At 31.7% G+C, this 15,184-nt stretch overlaps 1 protein-coding gene across 4 annotated transcripts in view; it reads right to left on the reverse strand.

Annotated features, from left to right (window-relative positions):
* LOC130444363 (probable Na(+)/H(+) antiporter nhx-9) overlaps positions 1-14,853 on the reverse strand; it is a 48,986-nt gene extending 34,133 nt beyond the window's left edge. For 3 of the 4 annotated variants that reach the window (XM_056779455.1, XM_056779454.1, XM_056779453.1), the window contains exons 1-3: positions 14,371-14,830; positions 6,517-6,783; positions 1,890-2,343 (exon numbers count right to left, since the gene is read on the reverse strand). In XM_056779455.1, the coding sequence (XP_056635433.1) occupies positions 1,890-2,343; positions 6,517-6,783; positions 14,371-14,779 (1,130 nt within the window). In that variant the 5' untranslated portion in view covers positions 14,780-14,830. Of the gene's footprint in view, positions 1-1,889; positions 2,344-6,516; positions 6,784-14,370 lie in introns of all 4 variants that reach the window. The other variant, XM_056779452.1, reaches the window with a different exon arrangement.
* Between the last annotated feature and the right edge of the window lie 331 nt (positions 14,854-15,184).

Here is a 15,184-nt window from a genome sequence, read left to right on the forward strand (position 1 = left end):
CTCAATATCGGAATATCAAATAGATAACATAATGGTTTTGCAAGAACATGCACACAGTTCCGTAGTAGAAAGGCTGCTGAACAATCAAGGGCAGATAAAAAGTTTGTTTCATTTTTTTAGGCAAGTTAAAACTTTAAACTCGGCAAACAATTATAATATGAATCAATTTTTTCAAAATCAGGAGTAGATGAGGTGATATATCCTGACTAAAAATAATTGAAAAAGCATTTACGATGTCATCTGGTTGGTCAAGGGGTTCGCTCTAAAAAAACATGTTAGTAGTATTCCTATTGGTATTAATATAGGAAGAAAACTTCTAAGGATCACTTGGAGCTGTTGTTCTACATTACTCATGTAATTATAATGACTTCGTCGTATATTTCTTGTGCCAAATATTGTGTAACTCATAAACCAAATAGGGATATACAATGCTATTCATAAATTCCCTCTTATCTTGGAAATATTATACATAAACCGTGTTAAATTTGGCAACTGAAAGTCATAAAATCATTGTGACTATTAAATTCTTAAATAAACTCTACGGAAAGCATCTCTTTTCACAGTAATTGAAAAAATCTATAGAAAGGTACTAATATGGTTTGTATTTACTCATAGTTGATGGAATTCAAATTTTTCTGTTTAATTTTAATTACTGATTAAAGAATCTACTGTACTAATGGCTCGAATTGAACTTCATTCATTTTGAAACATTAATTTTGTAATTTTTAATAGAGAGAAATGCTTTATTTAAAAAAAAATTGTTAAAATTTGTAGAAAAAAGCTTGTAAAAACTAAAAAACAAACATAATGACTTACTAAAAATAAAACAAAAAAATTTCAATATACAGAAGAAAACCACAATGAATAACAAAATTATAGGTAATAGTAACAGGTAATAATTAGTATATAAATAGTATATAAGTTCTTAACAAAAATTAAACCAGTATACAGCATACCTGGAATTAAATATTATTGTAAGAATAGAAGTCGTTGACAGTGTAGAAGGCACATTCCAGTAAATATGCGGAATGCGGGAAAAGATGATAACGATTTGAGTTCAAGTGATTGTGCATTTTTTGCATTGTAAAATATTGAGCACTTGACTAATTCTGAACGAGGAGTAGGTAGAAAAAGGTCGTGCTAAGTGGATAGCCGTGCAACGATCTTTCTGAAATTGGAGAAGCGTGTTTACGAATTAGGCAAACGGATTCAAAGATGAATAAGGAAGGAAGAGTCAGAATTTTTAATTTTTAAAGAAGTTCCTGCAGTGAGCCCTGCTGTTTTGTCCGAGTAAATATATAACGGCTTTTTCTTGTAGTTTACAGATTCGCTCAAATTGAGTCGCACCACACGTACCCCAGAAAGAAAGGGCATATCGGAGATGCGATTCAATAATACAGTTTTAAGGAGTTGGATAAGTTCAGTTCTTTGGAAACTGATCTCAGCGCAAAACCGGAGGAACTCAATTTTTTAGATAAGGCGGCAATATGTAACCCCATTTGAAGCATTAGGAATTTTACAGATTCAACGACGCCAATGGTGGTGTTATTTAATGAAAAAAGGCTGCAATGCATTTTTATATGATAATGGTATAAATCTTCGATTTGATATATTCCCACAGGACAAAAGCGTACAGTATTTCAACAATTCTAAAGATATTATACTGCAAACATGTTACATTTTTTTGTTCCACACTTGTACTAGAGCCTGTATAAAATGGATCATTGGAGTAAGATCAGAAATATTGTTCCTAATCGATAGATTTCTTTAACGGAATATTATAATTTATCGAAATATTTATTAACGTCAGCAAATTATTTACCATACGAAAACTATTATTCAATTATAGTTACTTTCACTTAAATTAACACTACCTTAAAAATACTTACGCCAAAATTCCTGACATATGAAATATTTCGGCATTCAAATACGCTAAATAGGCCATAACAAATATAAAAATAGGTTCTATAACTCGCACTTCATTCGTAAATTTAGTCACTAAAGAGGTAGCCATACCCCAGATCACACCGATAACCGTACCGCCGATGGCCACCACCCAGAAATTTAAAAATCCGGAAAACATATCGACGTAGAGAATATTTTTCAATCCCATCTGGGTGTAGGATTCGAACAAGTGGTAAAGCACGACAGTAACCGCATCGTTGAGTAGCGATTCACCAAACACGACTATGTACAATATCTCGTTAACTTGAATTTCTTCGAATACTGCTAGCACAGCCACCGGATCGACTGCAGAGATCAAAGAGCCAAACAGGAACATGTCTAGCAGGGGAGTATCACAGGAAAACAGACCTGTTAGTCCGACCGCCCATAAGGAAGCACCTGTAACAAGAACATTTACAATATCTTACATAGATTTTATAACGAAAAGATTTTATATTCAATAAAATCAATCAAAAAAATCTTAAGTATCATATATGTACTCCCAATTATCCTGACAAACCACAAAAGTACATTTTATAACCCATAGTTGGGAAAACGAAAACAGACTAAGTCAGTAAAAGCTAAGAAATCTCCATGAATTAGAATCGCGGGATATTACTGTTCAGTTATCATCAGAGGAATATGGGAAAAGTACCCAATGGAGCTATTGGAACAAGCTTCAATGACCCCAGCACATTATCTAAAAAGTCTTTTCCTATGTGAAAATTTCATTTGAAATTGTAGCTTTAGTAGTTTCAGCTCTGCAGAATATGTTCTTTTATATATTCAAATGGCATGTTTTGGAAAAAGTAGTGATATTGGAAATTCTGTCTAAGTAATGCATATTTTGTATTGAACAATTATTAGCACCTTGTAAAATTTGCTGTGGGTAAGAATACATTCAAGTAAAGAATATTGTACAGTCCTATGATGATGTCCTATGATCTTCATGAAAAAATCTTAACACATAATTGGAATTAGTATTATTCCACTGAATAATCTCTGTGATTATCTGGTTTGGTCATAGCTATAACAGCTATGAACTGTCAATTATCCCAATTTCCAAAAAATTTGCTTGTATTTGATACAAGCAAGGTATTTTACTAGAATTATAAGTGATTTTTGTTCCAACTTCTAGTAGTAAAAATTTATACTCAATCAATTCAGCCAACTGTTAATTGGAAAGCTCCTTAAATGATATTTTTGTTATTTGGGAAGATAAACCATCAAAAATTTGGCCTTTAATTTCCATTAATCCATTCTGAAATACTAATTGGATTAATACTTACCAATGACCTCGTTAAAAATAAATACTATAATTTCTAAATTCAGTTAGCTGGGGGAGAAGTATTTATACATTCGTATAGCATTTAATTCAATTACAAGTACGGGCTATTTTATTTTAATTTCGATATATAAAATATTTCCTGACATGCAACAAGCCCTTTTCTTATACCAAACTGCTTTTATTATATAATGCTTTGATAAAATATTGTTTTAACACTTCTAATAAGGATAGAGACTAATTAAATATATCATTCATACATTTATGGTGTACTTGATTTGCATTGATGTAAATAGAGAAAAATGCTTTATTAATTGTTACAATTTGTAGACAAAAACTTGTAAAAACTAAGAAACAAACATAAAAATAACTAAATAAAGATATATATATAATAAAATTTCAATATACAGAAGGTAACCACAATGAACGTGGAGTAGGTAGGTAAAGGTCATGCTCCGCGTTCCTAAGTGGATACCCGTGCAACAACCTTTCTGAAATTGGAGAAACGTGCTTACAGATTAGGCAAACGGATTCAAAGGTGAATAAGGAAGAAAGAGTCAGAATTTTTAATCTTTTAAATAAGTACCTACAGTGATCCCTACTGTTTTGTCTGAGTAAATATCTAACAGCTTTTTTTGTAGTTTGAAGATTCGCTCAAATTGAGTCGCACCACAAGTAACCCAGAAGAGAAGGGCATATCGGAAATACAACTCAATAAGGGCATAATAACTGAGGAGGTGGATACGTTCAGTTCTTTGGAAACTGATCCTAACGCAAAGCAGGAGGAACTTAATTTTTTAGATGAGGCGGCAAAAAGTAATTTCAAGAAATTGCCCATTTCAAGCATTAAGAATTTTACAGATTCAACGACGTCACTGATGGTGTTATTTGATAGAAACGTAGCAATGTATTTTGATATGATAAAACTTTATTATTAGAGACAGAGAAGATTAGAATCGCATCATGATTTAAAGGTGATTAGGTTACTGATATAGTCCTATGAAGTGCCGTGAGATAAGGGTTGCTTCAAGAGGAGCTAGTATCATCTGCAAATATACATCTATCTAAACATTGATGTCTAGAGAGGCGAAGCCGTTTATAAACAGGAGAAACTGAGCCTTGAGGCACTCCACATTCTATAGGCTTACAAGAAGACATCGTTGTATCAACCCTTACAAGCTGACTTCTGTTGATAAGGTGTGACTTAAAACATGCGAGTGGTATTCTCTGAAGCCCTAGTACTGCAATTCTTTAGTTAAAATATTATTATTAACACAATCAAATAGCATAACTACCCAAAAAATTCCTGTAAACAATGGTATTCGACAAAGAGATTCTCTTATCCCGGTATTGTTCAACACCGTTAAGGACGAAGTAATAAAAAGCACTCGTAACCTGAAAGGGTATAAAATGGGTAACAAAGACGTCAAGATCCTATGCTATGCCGATGATGCTGTTCTGAATGCAGATAACGATGTTGACCTACAGAGATTACTTAAAAACCCAAATTTATAGGTAGTAAGTATTTTATATTTAAACAGAAATGATAAAAGCTTTTTAACAAATATTTTATATTGATTGGTACTAGATAGATAAGTAGAGTCATTAGAAAATTAACTAAGAATCAATCCACCCTTATTTGAAGTGTTGCAATAAATTCAGATATGCGCAATTGCACATATCTGAACACGTCCTCTGTTAGTCGATACAAAACACTACCAGAAATCAAATATGAAAAAAATTTCTGGTGATCCCATTAACAATCATGGCACGATTTATGGAATTATGGTATTGTCATCGGTCATTAATAAGTGCCCCATAATTCATGTTATCAAGATCGACATCAAAGGAGGTACACTACTAGTGGTAGGAAACTTTCATCAATGTCTTCCTGACAACGGCTGTAAGCGGTGACATTAATTTATTGTTATCATTTTCATTTGCTTAAAAACTTTCTCATAGATGACTATCAGAACTGCTGAGACAATAAGATCTATGTGTAGCATATGGTTTGATTTGGAAGCTATTTCTATAAATTATACTTCTCTACTGTTTTCCTTTTATCATCCTATCAACTACTTTTTAATTACTATTTGTAAATTACTTTTGGGATTATTGTGAGTTGTTCACTTCTATATAATCAAATGGAAAACTTTTTGGAAATTTCGAGTAATAATAACCAGCCAAATTCCTGAAGAGCATATCCGTCATTGTATACATTTTGAGTTTTGAGTTTTGCAATGGTTGTAACGTAACAACGAACTAAACACACTGTTTACACTCCCACTACACCAACATTATTGTAAATAGTACGAATGTCACCAAAGGTTCCAGAAATTTCAATTTAGTTTAAATATGAACTATGTTCATGAAAGTGAATTACACGTTGGTAAATGCCAGAGATGATTATTTAAGTTCAGATCTGATAATTTTGATTATGCTCATGCCTAAAGTGGAAGTAAGAATTTGCAGTAGATTGGAAAAACAAGCAGAGTGGGTGTTTCAGTTCAGCATAAAATACCCGAAGAGAATGAAACCAATCTATCCACCGCATGCAACGTATTGCTTCAACGGCACCATAGTGAATCTTATTGTGATTGCTTATTCACTTGAAAAGAAACATAGGTCCTATATGATAATCCAAAACGCAAAAGTACTGCGAAGCCAGGTTTATATCCCAAAAAGATGCTTCTGTGTGTTTGGTGAAGTATACGCGGAATGGTCATTTTGAAATGCTGAAACCTGAATTAAGCGTTGATTCAAATCTTGACAATGCAAGACCACACTGTGCAAAAATTCATGAATTGTGATCGCTACAGCCTTTTTTTAGTAGCCAAAAATTTTAAAATTCGGATGATTTTCAACATGTCATCTCGAGATATTCAAAAACTAATTGATTTTTATCGGTCCGGCATTGAAAATTTGAACACCAGATGGCAACATGTTTGTAACGATAATGATTACAATTTCATTCGTTTGTATTTAATATAAGAAAGCAACATTACTTTCCAGTCCGCTTTTGAACTTCTAGAATACTCTCTCATTGGTAGGTCAAGTTTGATCAAGACTGTCTATCCAATATTTTCTGAAATATTCGATTTTTTCATTGTTCAAAATTCAAATAATTTCTTACTATTTTCGTCTGGTTCTTGTATTTTTTAAATCGGCTGAACATAGAGTAGAGCTAATTATTCATAAATTATTTTCTATTTTCAAGCTCATATCAACACCGTTCTACCTCAATTGAATCAAATAATCAAAAGTGACTAAATTTGTGGTGAACTTACCTATAGTTAATGTATTAAAAATAGTACCAACAACAGCAAACAATAATATAGTGCCGAAGTGTTCAAAAAACAATCGATTAGGCATGAAATAGCCGGCGTCGAGTATGATCGGTGGAAGCATGTAGAAGAAAAACGTGTCTGGCGTTAATGGTGACATGTGGACGCTATCTGTCATATGCACCAAAATCACTCCGATCACCACTCCAACGAATATCAATAGGCACGATTCTGGAAATATTGCGCTCAACTTTGGGGCCATATGAAATCCTGAAACAAAATATAGATACCAGTATGAATAATTATAATTTAGAATATATTACCAACAGTAATTTACAAAATTTCAATATTATTAGCTATCGTTCCAAGTTTTATCTCTAAAAAATGTTCAATAAAAAAGTAGACCATTTGCATGTAAGTTTGACCCAAGATCTTCACGTATACCTTTTTCTTCACATTTCTTCTTAATTGCATATCTTTCATTTTTGATATTAAAGTTACCTTATCATTGCACTTAATTATTGTAAAGATAATTTAATATATAATTAATTATTCAAAAATTAAATACACAAACAGAGGATAGAACCAACACATATAACGGAACTAATATTCGCAGATGATTTGGTATTCTAAGTGAAATCGAATGAAAATATACGACATAACTTCTTCATTGACCCTTGCCGCCTATCCAAAGTACTTTGACCTAACCTAACCAGTACCTTCGATGTTGGTTGTTCAAAGGCGGAGCGAAGACTGTTGTTTTCTAGAGACTAAAATGAGATGTAATAAGAAAAACCCAAGAATATTTGAATTAACCGAAAAAACTGACCGCATTTTTAACAGTCAGACATAAAAGAGCTTCACTGTATTGGTCATTTTAATTAAGTATTATAGCTAAAGTGAACTGTCTCAATCAAAATAGAATATTTGGAACAAAATACACATAAATTTTAAGTAAATGTTTGATGTACCTCAAAACTCATATCAACATCGTGTTGCGAGATTATGGATTCATTTTCAAACAAAAAAATCACGGATCAAAGTGTAAAATATAACATAATAATAAAAAAAGAAATTGGAATTTATCTCCGACATTTATAACTTACGTCTTGCATTTATTACATATCAAACTGTCGATACTTTCGTTTCAATTGTTGTTATGTAGAGAGCCTAGTTTATCCATTATTCCTATACCATGTATCCGTTTGAAAAAAAATTGGGCCAGAGTTCTTAGTCTATTCTCTACTTTTGTAGTTTGATGAAGAGGTTCGTTTGGAGAATTGTGTAATGTGTTCGTCTCTGTTAAGTCTCATGGTTATTATCTGTGCTATCTGAAGTATTTCATTTCCTCTTGAATTATATACGAGAAAAGTTTTATGAAAAGGTCACTTTCCAGAGGTCCACACTTTTGCTATGGTGATTATACTATTAGTATCCGCCGTCTTTCTGATATCATCGGTCAAAATTTTTCATAAATCTTACAGATAGATCTGTTTTAATAGTCAACTGTGTCTGTTGTTAGCGAAATCCGGAAAAAAATGAATTTCGACTGCTAACTGAATATTGTTTTTAAAATAATGGATCACATCATATGATCACGGACGAAGGAGAAGGTCCGTTTTCTAATGCACTTTTCATTGGTCTGCTATTACCTCCGATTACTTTCTGTTCCTAAACATAAAAAAATGGCTGGGTATGAAGCGATTTCAGAAAAACGAAGTGATTATTGCAGAGACAAACGACTATTTCACGAAAAATTATTTTTCGGATGATTTGAAAAAATTTGGAACTCACTGGATTAAAGGTGTAGATTTAATTGAGAAATTGGCGTTATATGGCCAATCTTTTATAAATATATTTTTGGTATATATATATTATGTTCGTATATGACTTAAAATTAAAGATTAGATATATGCTGGATTAGATTTCATCTTCCATTTGTTCATTAGTGTTTTTAGTTCATTCTCATTTCCACGAGACTTCTATGATTGTACAAAATAGTTTAATCTGCATATTGCAATATGTATAATCTTATCTTCTGCTGCTAAATCAGTTATATATGTCATAGCAATATAAATTATAGCGCAAAGGAAATAATGAGAAGCTCTTGTTGAGGTGTACCTAATATTTGTTAGCACGAAGCTATTTTTTACCATTCATATATTCATGGCACTTTATTTGTATAACAGTGTCAACTTAGTGTCAAACACAAATACTTGATATATTTATTTAATTGTAACTTGTATTTATTGTATCGTTAATTGTAGTGAATCAAGTTTGATATGCATTTTCAATTTACAACCTAAATACAATTTTAAAATTTTTGTACTGCATTTTTCTGTGCGATAGAATTTAGTAAGTGTATATTAGTGCGGTACTTGAAAATTGGTCAAAAAACATTTCCCAATCTTTATCGAAGCACCCTACCTATTTCCTTCCACTCGTTAAAAAGGATTACAGTTATTTATGTAAAAGTTTTTACATTGTTTAACGAATAACTACCATCATTCAGACGTATTCCAATACATTGAGAGAAAATAAATAATTATGCGTTATAAACTTTATATTGAAATGTTTTTTTATTTTGTTTTATCTGGAAAGAATTTATTTTCCTTTGTGGTTTTTGCTTTGGAATTGCGTTTTCCAGAAAAAAAAACGAATAGGATACAAAAAAACTCAGCTCCCGTCTGGTACCCTGTTTAAACCAAACTTCCTTACTTGCAGATACATTCTAATCGTCTATTTACGTTTTATAATTTTATATTCAGGTGTAGCAAGTTAACGCGGTAAAATAATGATTTTTTTCTTAGTTCTAAGTAGGACTATAATTATGTTCATCTGTCTAACCAACGGCGTATAATGCCGTCCAATTTATAATGATTTGATTGCATTTTAACGAATACTTTCTCGCATAAAATATAAATATTTTTAAAAGTATTCATAAAAATAATAAATTTTCAATTTTGTCATTAATCAACTTTACTTCAAGACAATAATATACAATTTTTAGAGTCTATATATTTGCTTCGCAACTAACAATAATAAATACTGTTTTTATTCTGTATCTGTTATCTGAAGTTAATTGTATTCTACCATGAGTGCTACCCCAGGTTTGGCTACATCATTAACAAGTTTGACTGAATTTGATGGTGCCTTACATGTCTGGTAGAATTGATTTTCTTCCCCATTAATAACATGTGTTTCTTAAAAGTCTGAGAGTAAGTCCATAATTTCAAAAACTTCCTTTAATAGGGTCACTACAGGATGAAAACACATGCACGTTTTAAGAGTTCATCGTTTTCTGAATTTTTCGAAGTACGCATCATTTTTCTTTCAGAAGCAACATTTGGATGAAAAATGCAAACGTTGTAATTTGTTATGCTGACAGGTCTACTTTATCTATTGGTACTTGAAGAACTGTAAAAGTATCAAAGAATTTCAACCGAAAAACTGATATACCGGGACAAGTTTCAAATAAACGCTTATAACACTCATTCCTACAACAAAAGTAGAAAATGTTATTTAGTAATAACTGCGGTAACACATAAAATGGCCACCAAAGAACAAAAACTGATTATTTCAAAGAAGCCATCGCATTATTTGCATCTGGTTTGAATTCAACTGCTGACAGTGACGGTTTACAGTCTTGTTTTTAATGGACGTTATAATTAATTTAATTTAATTAGTTTTTATTATTATTGAATATTTAAATTCCTTGTGTCTGATGGCTTTTTCGCGAGCATTTGATTAGGTTAGAAGCATTTGAGCTAGACGGTACAGTGTTGAATAGAAGTACCAAAGTCAGCCGAGAGTTTGGTCATCAAGATTTACATATCCAATGTGAAAGGGTTCTTTAAATATGTTTTAGTGCCTAAGACGAGAACATGGAGATCAGTCAGAAAATGTTATTATTAAATAGATAATACAATTTCTCGCATTCTAAAACGAAAGAAATTTAACCACAGAATAATAAAAGTCGATGATGCGTTCAAAAATGTTATTCGACGAATAGTATATGACTGTTATAATAGTTAGTTATGCAACAAGTGTAAAAAGTGTTTATTGCACCCGACGTGAATTTATCTAACGAGTTGCGTACAATATTTTTTATACGTTCATGAGAAAAAAATGTTTTAATCATCTGAAGAAAAATGAAAAGCGTAATTTAAGAGCAAAATATTTAATAACTAATTAACACTATCGGTTAACATTGAGAAAGTTAGGAGCTAGTAATTAGGAATAATTTAACTGGAACATTATTTGTACCAATTATATTGAAAGTAAATGTACAATATTTGCAATTTTCAATATAAATATTTCGTAGTGAATTATTTTTTAATTCTACTTCTTGATTTGTGATTTCTCTAAATGTACTAGTACTTAGTATCTGTACATTGTCATTTTCTGCAACCTGAAATATTGGTTTTGCAACATTGAGTGATTGCTATACGTATCCTTCCGCTAATGCCGACGATTTCTATCCACTGTGTCGTTTGAGCTCTAGGATATCTACTCCAGTATTTGCAAGAAGTGTTGGGGATGATCTCCAGAAGCAATGACCTGTGTATAGCTCAGGATTCTCCAAATTCGGAAATTTTTACGGGATTTTAGCAAACGTGTTTACACCAATAGCACTTATCATTTCGGTAATTGATAAAAAACGTTGAAGACGGCAAAATCGTCTGTAATTTTCTTCCCTCATAGTTGTTTTCGCTTCTTGAAGTATACATTCTCATACTCTTTCAAGTTCTTAGATAGCAATCATTTCTTGCTATGGAACAAGTAGATTGTGTGTAATACAAGCTAGTAATGTAATTCTTCACCACAAACGAGTGAACTTAACTCCAGATTCCTCCTACTTAGAGAATTTAAACTAATCTTTAAACAACCTAATTTTGAGCGAGTATTTAGCCTTCTCCATCCATCGAGCTTTTCGCAAGTTACCTCTAAATTCATCTCCTCTTTCCATTACTTCTGCTAGAAAAATCCTTGGGTTCAAAATCTGTAAGTTGACTTTTTGATTGCAGATTCATTGTCTTATTATTTTTCAGTGATTAGATTATGTAAGTTATGCAAGTATGAAATAGGCAAAACTCCGACTCACTCAAGAAAAACTTCCAGAATACTGCACCACGAAGCAAAAAACTATTGATAAATAATAATTGGATTGAAACCTCAGAACTTGTAATCTTTGTCAAATTCTTTATTTCATTAATAGAACAAAACAAGGAGATGCCTCATATAAAATGATAAATTTTAAGGACTTCCCTTGTGGGTATCTTAGAAGTTAACGCATAATAAAAATCGAATTTTTTCTTTATACAGCCACACACCGTTAGTTTCTTATCATTGACCAAGTTGGCAACGTTCCAAGAAAGAATATAGGATAGATGAACAGAAATATAATGACCTTGATACCGTAATATGCCCGTGTTAACCATTAAAAGCTGAAGCGTCATAAAATATGGAGATTCTTAATATCATTTTGTATTTCATCTTAATCGGGGGAATGTAGGTTGTGGTATCAATCATTTAATAAAAACCACAAACAACAATGTTAAGGTGAAATAATTTCACTAGTTTAAAAAATTTTTTACACCCCTAAATAAATGCTTGTAATATGTCATTCATTAAACACTAACACGTCTTATTATGTTCCTCAACTCAATCTTTTTTCAACTACTCCACAAGATTTCAATATTCGTCAAATTTTACTCAACATCCAATGTCTGATTTAGAATTCAATTGAAATGACAAGTACAAAGTGACAAAAAAAGTTATAATCGGTTTTGTTATGATTTTTGTTTGTTTGTTATTGGGTTTACAAGGTGAATTTGACAAATACTCTTGTTTCCTTTGTCTGTGGGATAATAGAGCCAGAGAGTCTGTTGATCTAAAAAATTGTAAGCTGACCCAAAAAATATGAAAAAAAAGTCATGTCATTTTCAATTATTTTCTTATTATTCGTATAAGTCAAATGAATTTTATGTAGTAATGAAGTATTTCTAAAATTATTACTCTTTCTAGCTAACTATTATCTAAATTAGCAGCAATTTTAGCGAGGGTATAAAAACGGTGTTAATTTGAACTATTTGGTCGTTAGCTAATATTTAAAGCCAAGAAGTACAAAAATGTAATAGAGAATTGTAGAATTGAATACTTTAGTTATTTATCACGACAGGACTTCTAAATACTACTTGATATTGTGTACTCAAAGAATTGTGTCTTTTGCACATACAATATCACAATTTTTTATTATATTATATATATTTATAATGTAATTTATCTATTGGAACCTATTTTTAGAACTGGTAAAAACAAGATGTCCCAATTTATAGATATGATTTTATCGTTAATTTTATTTAATGACACCAGTACGATTTTTATGAGTAGTGCAGTTTTGGATGCCAAAAATAAAATATATAGTCATTACTACTTACAAAAAACAAAAAAAAATACTGCTGTAGCATACTATAGTAGTCTGGATCTTCATGACCAGAAAAAAGGTTTAAGCCATAAGGTTCTTTAATTACATTTAAGAACCACATACAGAATAGTTATGTTCAATATTAATTTTAAAAAATGATATGAAAGGTTTTTAATTTATTAACATCAAACTAAATAATATATTTATGACACAGCTTATGTTTCCTTTTATGGAGCGTCATATCTTCCCTCCTCAAAAACCAGATATAATTACCCATAATGGATGGATCCTATCGCGCTTGGTACCATATTTCCATTGTTCTGATAACTTGGATTTATAGGAATCTAAAAGTTCATAAAATAGGTGCTGGTAGTTTGTTATCCATATTATTGCCCAAAAATTCCCTCCTTTAACTTGAGATTGCTTAACTGGGGAAAGACTTGTCTTAGGTATTTAAACCCTTCATCCTATCCTCACATAGTCTTCTTTCTCTAAACGACTGTCTTATACAAAAAGAAAACATCAATATTTCGTAAACTCTGCCTGAGGTCCCACTGAAATTGTTATAACTTTCAAATCGCCACATATCTGCAACTTGTAGCAGTTATTTTATCTAAAAGGGAGTGAATATTTTCGAATATTTCTCTCATTATTACTTAATGGGCAAGTATATTTCGATGATTTCACGAATAATCGCTATTCACATTCATAAGGGAAATGCTTGATTTCAAGTTCCTTAATTAAACTATTGATATCAGTAAAATCATAGACTGAAGAAAAGAATGTGATGACAATAAAGTAGTAAACCAAAAAAATGATGATATATCAAAATTATAACAGAGCCGAATATAAACAAAAATTAGAATATACGAAAGTGAGAGGTCTGGGAAGTTCTGAATTGGTGGTGGAAGTTTTTACGTCGACCTTGACTTTCTCCAAATTTACGACAGATATATAACAAAAATAATATGCTGGAAGATTGCATAAATAGCATTAGAACATAATGCAACAATAAACTAATTATTTTTTGCATGTGTAAATTTAGAATAGAAATTTTATTTGTACTTAATGAAGTACTCAATAATTATATGTTCAAAAGAAATTTGACATAAAACTTCTTGATTAGGAGCACATGATATAAGCCCAAAAATAAAGAAAATGTATCAATAATATCAAGAAAATTGCACATTTAAAATTTACACTGACAAATACAGACGCACACTCAAACTACAAATTTTATGTGAAAATCTAATAATAAACAAGATCGTTTAATTAAAACAAGTTGTAAATCACTTTCAATTTAATATAAATAATTTAGTTCGGTATGCTATAAACAGATAAATTTTCTATTAGACTCTCTGTATATATGTTACGTAACTCCATTAGAGCTAGTTGCTTGTGGATCTCAGCTGATACAAACAACAACTCACCTATTTTGGACAGACTGGCACAAAAAATCCATAAAGCTATGATAAATGGAGTTTCTACTCTATGGAAAGAGACCGATATAATTGGATATCTCGTCACCTCTTTTTTATCCGCCGTTTTTTCAGTGACGAAACTAGTAATCGGTTTTTCTGTATTGTCTGCATTGTTCTCAACCGGTGGTCTCTGATTCGAAGATGTCGAGATAGTTTTATACAAACTGCTATATTCATAAGAGTTGGCGCCAAGGTTGGTAGAAGTTTGTTTGTGGCTATCGGCAGCATGATTCGGCGGCTTGGCAAAACAATCGCAATATCCAATCAACAACAACAATAACAATAGCAACAACACGTAACGTGTCCTGTTCTTGCAAGCTCGCCTTGAAAGGTTAACACTATGTTCCAAAGAATACATCACATACGGTCTATCGACGCGTAAGGACTGCCATTAGGGCAGTCTGATGCAGGTACCGTGCACCTGACGAGACTGGGGTTAGGGCGGTTGTTAAGAGTCGATGGGGACGTCCAAACGCCGACGCGTCGCTTGTATGTCGGCTTGCGCACGAGGGATGCGAAGTTCAACGTTTTTCTGATGGTTCGACAAATATCATTTCTCCTTTTACAGAGTTGGGCCCAATTCGTCTACCTCATCCAGAATATATATTACTAGAAGTAGAAGGATAGAGACACTTATTTTTAACAGTACCTATATACTTAGCTCATTTCTCGATTTTTTAAGTTTGGGAACAAAAAATTATCGAAAATGAACTAGATACGGTGATAATATTGAGGCAATAAATTGTAATGTCGATCGGCTAAT

Source organism: Diorhabda sublineata, chromosome 5, assembly GCF_026230105.1.
Source record: "Diorhabda sublineata isolate icDioSubl1.1 chromosome 5, icDioSubl1.1, whole genome shotgun sequence".
Taxonomy (NCBI): domain Eukaryota; kingdom Metazoa; phylum Arthropoda; class Insecta; order Coleoptera; family Chrysomelidae; genus Diorhabda; species Diorhabda sublineata.